At 41.4% G+C, this 12,533-nt stretch overlaps 1 protein-coding gene across 1 annotated transcript in view; it reads left to right on the top strand.

Annotated features, from left to right (window-relative positions):
- Nucleotides 1–12,533, top strand: part of LOC140494127 (potassium-transporting ATPase alpha chain 2-like) — a 64,290-nt gene that overhangs the window by 36,673 nt on the left and 15,084 nt on the right. Inside the window, exons 10-14 of the mRNA XM_072593147.1 lie at nt 5,542–5,676; nt 7,099–7,291; nt 9,440–9,615; nt 10,379–10,515; nt 12,207–12,357. Of these exons, the coding sequence (XP_072449248.1) occupies nt 5,542–5,676; nt 7,099–7,291; nt 9,440–9,615; nt 10,379–10,515; nt 12,207–12,357 (792 nt within the window). The remainder of the gene's footprint in view (nt 1–5,541; nt 5,677–7,098; nt 7,292–9,439; nt 9,616–10,378; nt 10,516–12,206; nt 12,358–12,533) is intronic.

The following is a 12,533-nucleotide window of genomic DNA, read 5'->3' as shown; positions in this document are numbered from 1 at the left end:
ATAGTTAGAGACAATGTTCATTCAGCATAAAAATTATGTGGGTCGTGACATGAAGGGAGGGGAGATGGGTTGATATAGGCTGTTGTGGTAGTGTGAGGTAAATGATGATTCTGGTACAGGGAAACCCCTTCCTATTCGTATAACTATCCAGATGCCTTTTAAATGTTGTAATTGCACCTGTTTCTACCACCACCTCTGGCAGATAGTTCCATACACACACCACCCTTTACGTGGAAAAAGCTGCCCGTTGGGTCCCCTTTAAATCTTTTGCTCTCTCACCCTAAACCTATGCCGTCTACAAGATCACACCTCAGACTCTGATGTTCCAGGGAAAACAGCTCCAGCCTATTCAGCCTCTTGCTATAGCACAAGCTCTTCAGCCCTGGTGACATATTTTTAAATCTTTTTCTGGACCGTTTCAAGTTTCACAACATCCTTCCTGTAGCAGTGAGACCAGAATTGAATGTGGTATTTCAAAAGAGGCCTAACCAATGTCCTTGACAGCTGCAAATGACCTCCCAATATTTCATGGACTGAACAAAAAGGCAAGTATATCAAATACCACCTTCACTATCCTATCTACCTGAGACTCCACTTTCAAAGAGCTATGAACCTGCACTCCAAGGTCTCTTAGTTCAGCGACACTCCTCAGGACCTTACCATTAAGTGTATAAGTCCTGCCCTGATTTGCCTTTCCAAAATGCAGCTTCTCACATTTATCTAAATTAAAGTCCATCTTCCACTCCTCAGCCCATTGGTCCATCTGATCAAGATGGAATATACTCTGAGGTAACCTTCTTTGCTGTCCACTACACTTTCAATTTCGGTGTCATCTGCAAACTTAGTAACCATACATCTGATATTCACATCTAAGTCATTTATGTAAATGACAAAAAGCAGTGGATCCAGCACTGACCTTTGTGGCAAACCACTGTCAAAAGTCTCTAGTCTGAAAAACAACCACCATCTTCTGTCTTCCAACTTTGAGTCAGTTCCCTATCCAAATGGCTCGTTCCCCCTGTATTCCATGTCATCTAACCTTGCTAACCAGTCTCCCATGAGGAACCTTGTCGAATGCCTTACTGAAGTCCACTCAGATTAAGTCCACAACATTGCCCTCATCGATCCTCTTTGCTTCTTCAAAAAACTCAATCAAATTAGCAAGACATGATTTCCCACAAACAAAACCATGTTGACTATCTTTAATCAGTCCAAGCCTTTCCAAATACATTTAAATCCTGTCCCTCAGGATTTCTTGCAAGAACGTGGCCACCACTGATGTTAGGCTCACTGGTTGGTAGTTCCATGGCTTTTCCTTATCACTGATCTTACATCGAGGCACCATGTTAGCCAACTTCCAGTCTTCTGGCACCTCACCTGCGGCTATCCATGATATCTCAGCAAGGGGCCTAGCAATCACTTCCCTAGCTTCCCACAGAGTTCCAGGATATACCTGATCAGGTCCCAGGGATTTATCCACATTTATGCATTTTAAGAGATCCAGCAGCACCACCTCTGGTGATATGGACATTTGTCAAGATGTCGCGATTTACTTCACCATATTCTCTATCTTCCATATCCTTCTCCACTGTAAACACTGATATAATATACCCTTTTAGAATCTCCCCCATCTCCTACATTTCCAAACTAGCTGATCTTTAAGAGGCCCTATTCTCTGCTTAATTACCCGTTGATCTAAATATTTTTGTAGAATTCTGTTGGATTCTTCTTAGCCCTATTTGCTGAATCTATCACATGTCCCCTTTTTGCCCTTCTGATTTCCTTCTTAAGTATACTTCTACTACTTATATACTCTTGTAAAGACTCACTCAGTCTCTGCTCTCTGTACCTGACGTATGCCTCCTTCTTATTGTTGACCAAAGCCTTAATTTCTCTAGTCACCAAGCATTCCCTACCCCTACTAGCCTTGCCCTTCACCCTAACAGAAAAATACTACCTCTGGTCTCTCATTATCTCATTTTAGAAGGCATTCCATTTTCCATCCCTTCTTTTATCTGCAAACATCTTCGACCAACCACTTTTTGAAAGTTCTTGCCTAATACCATCAAAATTGACTGAACTCAAATTTAGAACTTTAACTTTTAGATTCAGTCTATCCTCTTCTATCACTATTTTAAAACTAGTGGGATTATGGTCACTGGTCCCACATGCTCCCCCACTAACACCTCAGTTACCTGTTGTGTCTTATTCCCAAGAGCAGATCAAGTCTGCTCCTTCTCTAGCAGATACATCTACATACTAAATCAGAAAATTTTCTTGTCTTCACTTAACAATTCCTCTCCATCCAAGCCCTTAACACTATGTCAGTCTCAGTCTATGTTTGAAAAATAAAATCCCTTCCTATTATTTTTATAGATAACTGACATCCTTCTAACAGATTTGTTTCTCAATTTCCTGCCAACAATTTGCTGGTGGTGGGGGGGTGGGGCAAGAGGTGATCATCCATTTCTTATTTCTCAATTCTACCCAAATTAACTTCCCTGGATGTAATTCCCAAAAGTACCCTCCACAAGTACTGCCATAATGTTATCCCTAATCAAAAATGCCACTTTCCCTCCTCTCTCCCTCCCCTTTCCATCTTTCCGATAGCATCTAAACCCTGGAACATTAAGCTGCTAGTCCTGTCCATCTGAGCCATGTCTCTGTAATTGCTCTTATATCCCGGTCCCATGTTCCCAACCATGCCCTGAGTTCATCTACCTTACCTGTGAGGCCCCTTGCATTGAAATAAATGTGGTTTTATTTAGCAGTCTTACCTCTACCTTTGTTCCTGCCTGCCCTGACTGTTTAACTTGTCCCTTTTCCCAACCGTACCATCATGGATTGATCTCTTTCCTCACTATCTCCCTTTCCTCATTGCTTCTAACTGCTGCACCAACCAATCCATGTGATCCAATAGGATTTGCAACTAAAAACACTTCCCGCAGACATCATCATCGGTGACATGGGAAACTTTCCCTAATCTCCCACATCTGACAGGAAGAGCACATCACTCTACTAAAGGCCATCTGTGCACCTTAACAATCCACTGATACAGAAAATAGCATAGTCTTACTGCTCTAAAATCACTGCTCCACGCTAACTTACTACCTATGCTTTTATATTTTTAATTCAGATCTTGATTAAAAACAAATAATCAAAAAAGAACCTGCTCTATTCACTGTTGTAGATGTATAAAAAAAAGTAGGGTTACACTTAAAAAATAGCCACCTAGCTGGTCTCCTGCTGTGAGCTCCCCCGCACAGGTTTCACCAAGGTGAACTGTGAATTTTGCTGGATTAGAGTGGTGCTGGAAAAGCACAGCAGGTCAGGTAGCATCTGAGGAGCAGGAAAATCGATGTTGCGGGCAAAAGTCCTTCATCGGGAATAGAGGCAGGGAGCCTGCAGGGTGGAGAGATAAATGAGAGGGGTTGGCGGTGGGGAAAAAGTAGCATTGAGTACAATAGGTGAATGGGGGTGGGGATGAAGGTGATATGTCAGAGAGGGGGGTGGAATGGAGAGGTGGAAAGGAAGATAGGCAGGTAGGACAGGTCATGGGGACAGTGTTGAGCTGGAAGGTTGGAGCTGGGGTAAGGTGGGGGGAGGGGAAATGAGGAAACCGGTGAAGTCCACATTGATGCCCTGGTGTTGAAGTGTTCTGAGGCGGAAGATGAGGCATTCTTCCTCCAGGCATCGAGTGGTGAGGGACTGATGGTGGAGGAGGCCCAGGACCTGCATGTCCTCGGCAGAGTGGGAGGGGGAGTTGAAATGTTGGGTGACAGGGCTGTGGGATTGATTGGTGCGGGTGTCCCGGAGATGTTCCCTAAAGCGCTCTGCGAGGAGGCGTCCAGTCTCCCCAATGTAGAGGAGATCGCATCAGGAGCAATGGATGCAATAAATGACATTGGTGGATGTGCAGGTAAAACTTTGATGGATGTAGAAGGCTCCTTTAGGGCCTTGGATGGAGGTGGGGGAGGAGGCGTGGGCGCAGGTTTTGCAATTCCTGCAGTGGTAGGGGAAGGTGCCAGGATGGGAGGGTGGGTTGTAGGGGGTCACAGAAAGAATGGTCTTTGCGGAAAGTGGAAAAGGGTGGGGAGGGAAATATATCCCTGGTGGTGGGGTCCGTTTTTAGGTGGCGGTAATGTCGGTGGATGATTTGGTTTATGCGAAGGTTGGTAGGGTGGAAGGTGAGCACCGGGGGGGTTCTGTCCTTGTTACGGTTGGAGGGGTGGGGTCTGAGGGCGGAGGTGTGGGATGTGGACGAGATGCGTTAGAGGGCATCTTTAACCATGTGGGAAGGGAAATTGCTGCCTCTAAAGAAGGAGGCCATCTGGTGTGTTCTGTGGTGGAGGTGGTCCTCCTGGGAGCAGATACGGCGGAGGCAGAGGAATTGGGAATACGGGATAACATTTTTGCAAGAGGTAGGGTGGGAAGAGGTGTAATCCAGGTGGAGTTGGTGGGTTTGTAAAAAATGTCAATGTCAAGTTGGTCGTCATTAATGGAGATGGAGAGGTCCAGGAAGGGGAGGGAGGTGTCAGAGATGGTCCAGGTAAATTTAAGGTCAGGGTGGAATGTGTTGGCAAAGTTGATGAATTGCTCAACCTCCTCACGGGAGCACGAGGTGGCACCAATGCAGTCATTGATGTAGCGGAGGAAGAGGTGGGGAGTGGTGCCGGTGTAACTACAGAAGATGGACTGTTCCACGTAGCCAACAAAGCGACAGGCATAGCTGGGGCCCATTCTGTTTGTTAATTTTTCTTAGATAATCTCTAAGTCCAAAAACACTTGAAACCAAACAGCAGAGGCAGTTACTGCTGGGTCAGACAGCCGTGCAGGTTTACTGCTCTGTTCAAATCACTTTTCATGTAGTCCTTGCCTTTGTTTCTCTTCCTCCTTTCTAAAGTGCTGTTGTTTTAAATTTTTTTTCCCCAAAAGTCCCAAAATAATTCAAAAGCTTATTTATTGCTCCTAGAATTTGAGGAAGTCAGCTCCAGCAATGAAAATACCTCAAAAAAGGAGGCACTCTTACAGCCACAATTTTTTCCTGTCCTCCATTTTGGATTCCATCTTCTTGAAATCCCCACACTGGGGAAAAGACACTTGACATTCACATTATCTATACCCCTTATTATTTTCTAAACCTCGCTCTCAACCTCCTATACTCCAGTTAAAAATAGACCAAGGCTATCCAGCTTCTCCTTATAACTCAAAGCTTCTATTCCTGGCAACATCCAATGGATTGGGAATTATTAACGGGACTTCTTCGGACTTACACTTAAACCGAACTGTTTGATAAGTTTTTATTTTAAGTGGGTTATTTGTCACATCAGTTTCCAAATAAATGAGCTTTATAATTCATAAGTGACTTAAAGCTTCAAATAGAATTATTAGTGATGTAAACATGCACATGTGCTGGACAGAATCAAGCCCTTCATTCTGTTATTTAGAATAGTGATCAGTTAATGTACCTTTGGTATTAAGCTTGATGTCTCTCTGAAAAGAGCTTATCTCACTCAGTTATTTAATTTTGTTCACACACAGCGGGAAATAGTTGGCGATGCCTCTGAAAGTGCTCTTTTGAAATTCTCTGAAACAGTATTTGGCAATGTGATGGAATTCAGAGAGGAGAATACTAAAATATTTGAAATACCATTCAACTCAACCAATAAATTTCAGGTAATGTACAAGCTTCACAGGGCCATATGATTTTGGCAGATGTGAAAGCCTCTGTTCGAGTAACATATCAATTCAACCATGTCATGCTCCATTGATGGGAATAAGCTATGTGATCCATCTCCAATCTGCTTTTCTTACCTCTATTAAGTTGTTAATTATGGAAGAAACAACCTGCATTTATGCACTGCCCCTTTCACAATCTGAATGCCTGAAGCTTTCACCACCAATGAGAACCTTCAGGAACAATAGAGCTCCCCCCACCTCTGCAGGCACAGTGCACCCAACATCTGTCTATGATACCAATACTGTCATGTTCAAAGTATTATCAGCCCCGTTTGCCATTTTCAGTTGAATAGCTCAAAAGTCAAAAGAATATGTAATTCAGCATAAACAACTGGAAGTCCAGGGATAAAAAATTGAACCCATAACTTATATATCTAAATGAGCTGATCCTTGTTTAAGCAGAACAGTTTATGAAAAATTAGGGATTATTGTTCTTATCTGAATAATTCACTTTTACTCAAAATTCTGCTATGTTTTAATCTGATCCACAGAAAGACAGCTTTCTGGATCCAGGCCAGTCTGAATCACACATTTAGTACAGAGCTGATATAAGCTACAGGTATCCTGAAGAAGAAAAACATTTGTAATCACCACTGTAGTTATCACAAAACACCAGACACTGGATTACTGAATGGCAGCTGGTTGTCATTTCAAACATGAAATGACTGGATGCTAAATTCCAATAATGACAAAAAATTTAATTTCCACTAATAAAGCTGGAAATTGAAGAATAGAAATTTAGTTATGATCTGTCTCCAAGCACATAACCAAATGTGACTCATCCTAAATGGAGCTGCTGGTGCTATTTTAATATTTTTTGAGGAAATGTAACTGATGGCAATTTTGTTTTGCTACGTACTGCCATTGGGTAAGTCCTGACCGGGAGGTGAGAGATAGAAGAAAGAGTGGTAGCTTGTTGGCTGGCAACTTCACCTCCTGACTTAAATATTAAGCTTGAAAAAAGTGCTTTTCAGTGGTTGCTGCTGTGACTACTGAAGAATCCTGCATAGAGACCTCAGTGCAGTTTTAATTTAGGAATAGGATCTTAAAACAGGTGTTAGGCCTCTCACTCATTACACTAGTGGATTAGAGTCTGGTTTACATAGCCACCAATGATATTTTAAAAATCATCCATCTCAATTTGAGGTGGATATTGGGCACACATAATGAGGCAATATGAAACTGGGTTTCCTTGGCTGTAACTGTCTATGCAGCAAGAGGAGGAAGGTCCAATTTCTCCTTTTATTAAAATTTTTAACTAGAAGAGTTATTGGTCACAAAGTACTTCACTTGCATCTTTCCTTCTTTGATCAAAATAAAGTCAATATAATAGATGTTTAATATACTTTATATTTTTAGCTGTCCATTCATAGGACCAACAATCCATATGACAAACGTCTCCTCTTAGTGATGAAGGGAGCACCAGAACGTATCTTGGAGTCTTGTTCCACTATAATGTTCCAGGGCAGAGAGGTTCCACTGGATGAAAGTGAGATAGAAGTCATTCAGATGGCTTATCATGAATATGGTGGGTTAGGTGAGAGAGTTCTAGGTAAGAGGACTGCACCATTTACTAATCATTAGAGTATTTATTACATACATTAACTCCAAGATGGCAGCAGAGTAGCAGTGCTACATTCGAGCTCCTGGTCCAGGGCTTGTCCGCCTTCCTCAGCTTTTTTTATTTCATTTGTTTTTTTTATACTTTTGCTCTTTTTCCCTTTTCTTCTTTTGTTTCTCTTTAAAAGCCTTTGGCAGCCTCTTCGCAGGACAAGAGCAAGCCTGGCCTTCCAGGCATGTGCAGTAGTGGTGGCAACAGGTGAGAGCAAACCCTTTTATTCAAGATAGTGACATCTGCTTGGTGGGCCCATACACTCCAAGCTGACTGCATTCTTTTTTTTTTCCTCCCTCTCTCCTTTTTTTGTCTTTTGTTTCTTTTACAAATTCTTCTTTTCTTCTTCTCCTCTTCTTCCTGAGGTCACAGTGAGGCTGGAGCAGCATTGGCGGTGAATGACTTCTAGAACTGGCAGTGACATATTGGCTGCAGCAATGGCGGAGTGGGGACACCTGGCTGCAGTAGGCCCAGAGCGGGAACCTTGTTGGAGCCATGTTTGGATCCTGCCAATGAAGCTGAACTTTACATTTAGTTTTTTTTTACCCTCAAAATGGTACTGGCTTGTAGCAACAGAACACTCTTCACTGTATCTCTCTAGATATATGTGACAATAAATTATTCATTCATTAACTTGAGAAGATTATTTTACTGAGGTTCATCATCAACTGGAACTGGTAATACTTAACTCAATTAATTGGTCCAACAAGAGTGCAATTTAAACAGTTTGCTCATCTAGGGCCTAGCCCAAGAGCATTTTTGTGATTTTAGATTTTGTTCCTACTTTGATGCTTCCTATGTTCCAATATCCAGAAATTATCCTTTTTTAAAATATATTACTGAAGTCAATTAGATTACTTACAGTGTGGAAACAGGCCCTTCGGCCCAACAAGTCCACACCGACCCGCTGAAACGCAACCCACCCCTTCCCCTACATTTAACCAACACTACGGGCAATTTAGCATGGCCAATTCACCTGACCTGCACATCTTTGGACTGTGGGAGGAAACTGGAGCACCCGGAGAAAACCCACGTAGACACGGGGAGAATGTGCAAACTCCACACAGTCAGTCACCTGAGTCAGGAATTGAACCTGGGTCTCTGGCGCTGTGAGGCAGCAGTGCTAACCACTGTGCCACCGTGCCACCCAATGTCAGAGAGAAAGTGATGACTGCAGATGCTGAAGATTAGTTGAAAGTATGGAGCTGGAAAAGCACAGCAGGTCAGGCAGCATCGGAGGAGCAGGAGAGTTGACATTTTGGGCATAAGCGCTTCATCAGGAACATGGAGATGAAAGGGATGCACAAAATATTGATTCTCCTGCACCTCAGATGCTGCCTGACTTGCGATGATTTTCCACCTCCACACTTTTTGACACTGAAATCAATGTCAGTTGAGTTGAAGAAAGACTATCAGAATTCATATGACTTGTGTATGAAAAATTAGCTCTGAAACAGCTGTAGTTTGATTATTTTCCATTGGCTTTATAAATAGTCGCCTTCATTGACACACTGCATTCTATTTATTTCTTCCTATGGCAGTGTTAAATTTATTGATAGGGTTTTATACAGATTCAAAAGGAAGTGATCACTTTTCACCTAATTTTTGTTGAATATCTCTTTAGCAGAAGATTGTAGAGATTTGTTTGAGACTAAATTGCTGACTGGTGCTATTTTCAACATAAATGTTAATTAACATTTCTGCTGAGATAAGTTTAACATGATCATAGCATGGTTACAGCACAGAGGACAGCCATTTAACCCATTGCATTTGTACTGATTCTCTGCACGATTCTTGATATTTTGTACTTAATCTCTGTAAATTTCTTTTTAAATACTTTAAAAGTTTCTTCCTCAAATCAAACAGCTACTTCATCTGTGTTCCCTTGTTTTGGATATCCTCTGCATCTCCAAGTGCTGGAAAATGGGATTAGAATAGTTAGATAGTGGTTTTTAACCAGTACAGATACAATGTGCTGAAGGGTCTTTTTCTGTGCTGAACATCTCTATGCCCAATCTAGATTTTGCTGGAAATTAATTGCAATTATATATTGTGAGTTTTGACTGACTTCTTTTAAAATTCAATTAGGATTTTGTCATCAATATTTGCCAAAAGACAAATATCCAGATTTATACATATTTGATGCAGACAGCCGAAATTTTCCAATTTCCAATCTATGCTTTGTTGGTCTTCTGTCCTTGATTGATCCACCTCGCTCGAGTGTGCCAGATGCAGTTCTAAAATGCAGAAGTGCAGGAATTAAAGTATGTGTCTTCCATTGCATGTAATTAGCTTTTAATATTTTTGGTGAATTCTGATATGTTTTTGCCTTGAAGTTCTTTACTATTATGCCATGAGAATGATACATAATTATACAACTTCAATACCCCAAACCTACTTTTCATGACCAATCATTTGTTAATGTCACAATCAAAAGACAAAATAGTCAAATCTTAAAATGTTCCCACTGAATGGTAACATAAGACATTCTATTGGTTGTTATTCTGGTTTGACACTGTGTGTTCTGCATAATCCCATTACACAGTCAACTAGTGGCATAACCTGATTGGTTCCTTGAAAACCTAATAGTTTTTGAAAAGAGAATTTCTGAAAGGAGGAGAGAAATTGAGTGGAAAGAAGAAACAAAGCAGGTAATCGAGAGAGAGAGAGAGAGAGAGAGAATGGGAAAGGAAAGAGAAAGAGAGACACAGTAGGAATGGAGAAAGAAGACCGAATGGGATGATTGATGACAATGCATGCTGACACCGTCACATCTTAACTTATTGCCATTCTATGCATATTAAGTTACAAAAGGACAATGCATAGAAAGGTATAAAATCTGAAATGTCCGAATTTTAAGACCAAGATTTAGTGATTTAATGTTTTTGACCTGAATGAGAATTTTGCAGAACCAACAAAATTAAATAAAACCTCAAAACTAATGAGATGTATTTAAAAGTCTTGAATTTTTGATTTTTTAGAAAGACCTGTTAATGATGATCAATTCCTATGTTTCTTCCCCCACAGGTCATTATGGTCTCTGGTGATCATCCAATCACGGCAACCGCTATAGCAAGGAGTACAGGCATTATCTCAGCAGGTAGTGAGACAGTGGAAGACATTGCAAAGCGTCTTAATATCTCAGTCAACCAAGTGAATAAAAGGTAGATTGAGGTAATCTGTGTTACACAAAATAATCTTTCTTTAGTACTTTTACTGAGATTTAACTAGTGCGAAAAGTGTGCTGGCTAATCAACAAGAATTTGTTATAAGATATTCATTGCATTCTCCAGTTCTTCTCGTGTTGCAAGTATTCCTTAGTTTGGCTCTGGTGCAAGGGTCGTCAACCTAAAATGTTCATTTTTTTCTCTTTGTTTGGATGTTGGCTGACTTTTTAATTGTTTCTAGCACTTTTTGGTGTCTGCAGTATTTTAGTTCTAGCCCTTTACAGATGGAATGTCCCTGATTCCAGAAGCGATGGGCAAGATGACAGGGCCAATATTGGGATCAGTTGGCACCTGACAGATACCTGCCCCCTTCCTGCCACTAAGTGCTGATTGGAAATCCCCTGGGTGACATCTTCATAGCTCTAAGAAGTATGGCTCAAGTGGCCAATTAACAACCACTTAATGGTCTCAACCTGCCTTTGTATAGACAGATAGGGCTGTTTTCCCCCTCGGGAAATCAGAGTGGTCTGCCCTTGGTTTTGGGAATGTCAATTAATCTCAATCTGGGGCAATTAGGGGCAGACGATACCTCCTGAAAACCACCCACTTGCCCTTGCCTCTGAACCCTCAGATGCCCCACTCTCTCCTTGTGACACACCTCCTTCAAAAAAACATCCCTGCCTCATTTGTCCAGATCTTAATGTCTGCCTAGCTTAGGCCTCAATGCCCCCTCTCTGGGTCTGAGAAACTGCCAGCCCTTGATTGGTGGCAGCTTTAGGAGGGATGGGCCTTCACTGACAGGGCATGTGACAGGCCAAGCAGTACCTGATTGGTACTTGACCTAATGGGTTTTCTCACTGATGGGAGAATCTCTGTTCAAGCATCCACACTTGTATTGGAATTTAATGGTTTTTGCAACAGTTTAAAATTTTACATATGAGGAATACAGGATGGAATTCCATGATCTTACACTCTTAAATTGGAGTAAGAACAGTGGGGACAGGCACTGCATTAGATTTGAAGACAGGTTCACAGCATTGCAAATTGAATGCCTCTAATCAATGCTCCCTATCAATTCAGCTCCTTGCCAGGTAAGTAGAATTCAAAATGTGTGGTGCTGGAAAAGCACAGTTGGTCAGGCAGCATCCAAGTGACTGTTTCGAGCAATACCACTTCTTCAGAAATGTGCTGATTCCTGATGAAGGGCTTATGCTCAAAATGTTGACTCCTAATCCTCAGATGCTGCATGACTGGCTGTGCTTTTCCAGAACCACACGTTTTGACTCTGATCTCCAGCATCTGCAGTGCTCACTCTCTTCCAAGGGTGTAGAGTTATAGAATTATACCTAGATTTTCAGGTGATGCCCTGAACTAAGAGACAATTCCACAGGTAGGTAAATATCTCAAGATGTGTTCATAATCTGTCAGACATGTAAAACTGATTACTTCCACATAGTATCCCTTGATATAATAGGGAATTTCTGCCTAATAGGATAAACTTTTCTCATTAAGCCCACTGCACAGATTTGAAGTGTACTGGTAATAGGGGCAACAGAGAGGTTTTAATATAGAAATTGAACATTTGACATCTCTTACGCTAACTATATATCCTGTGATGTGAGAATGTCAAATCATTGGATCAGTAAAGAAAACTAGTGTAATTGTTCTTTTTGTTTTGAATACTGAAGTGATGCCAAAGCTGCTGTCATAAATGGTTCGAATTTCCAAGACATGGACCCTGAGTTCCTGGATGACATTTTGAGAAGCTACACTGAAATCGTATTTGCCAGGACATCACCTCAGCAGAAATTATATATCGTAGAAGCCTGCCAAAGACAGGTAACCATTCACGTGTAAATCCAACAGGTAACCATTCACGTGTAAATCCAGTAGGTTACCATTCACATGTAAATCCGACAGATTGCCATTTATGTATAAATCTGGCAGGTAACCATTACATGTAAATCCAACAGGTTTGCTTGGACAAGTAGGAAAATTCTCATCACTAAATTGGA

The sequence above is a fragment of the Chiloscyllium punctatum genome, chromosome 23, assembly GCF_047496795.1.
Source record: "Chiloscyllium punctatum isolate Juve2018m chromosome 23, sChiPun1.3, whole genome shotgun sequence".
Lineage (NCBI taxonomy): Eukaryota > Metazoa > Chordata > Chondrichthyes > Orectolobiformes > Hemiscylliidae > Chiloscyllium > Chiloscyllium punctatum.
This window is presented reverse-complemented; position numbering and strand designations above follow the sequence as displayed.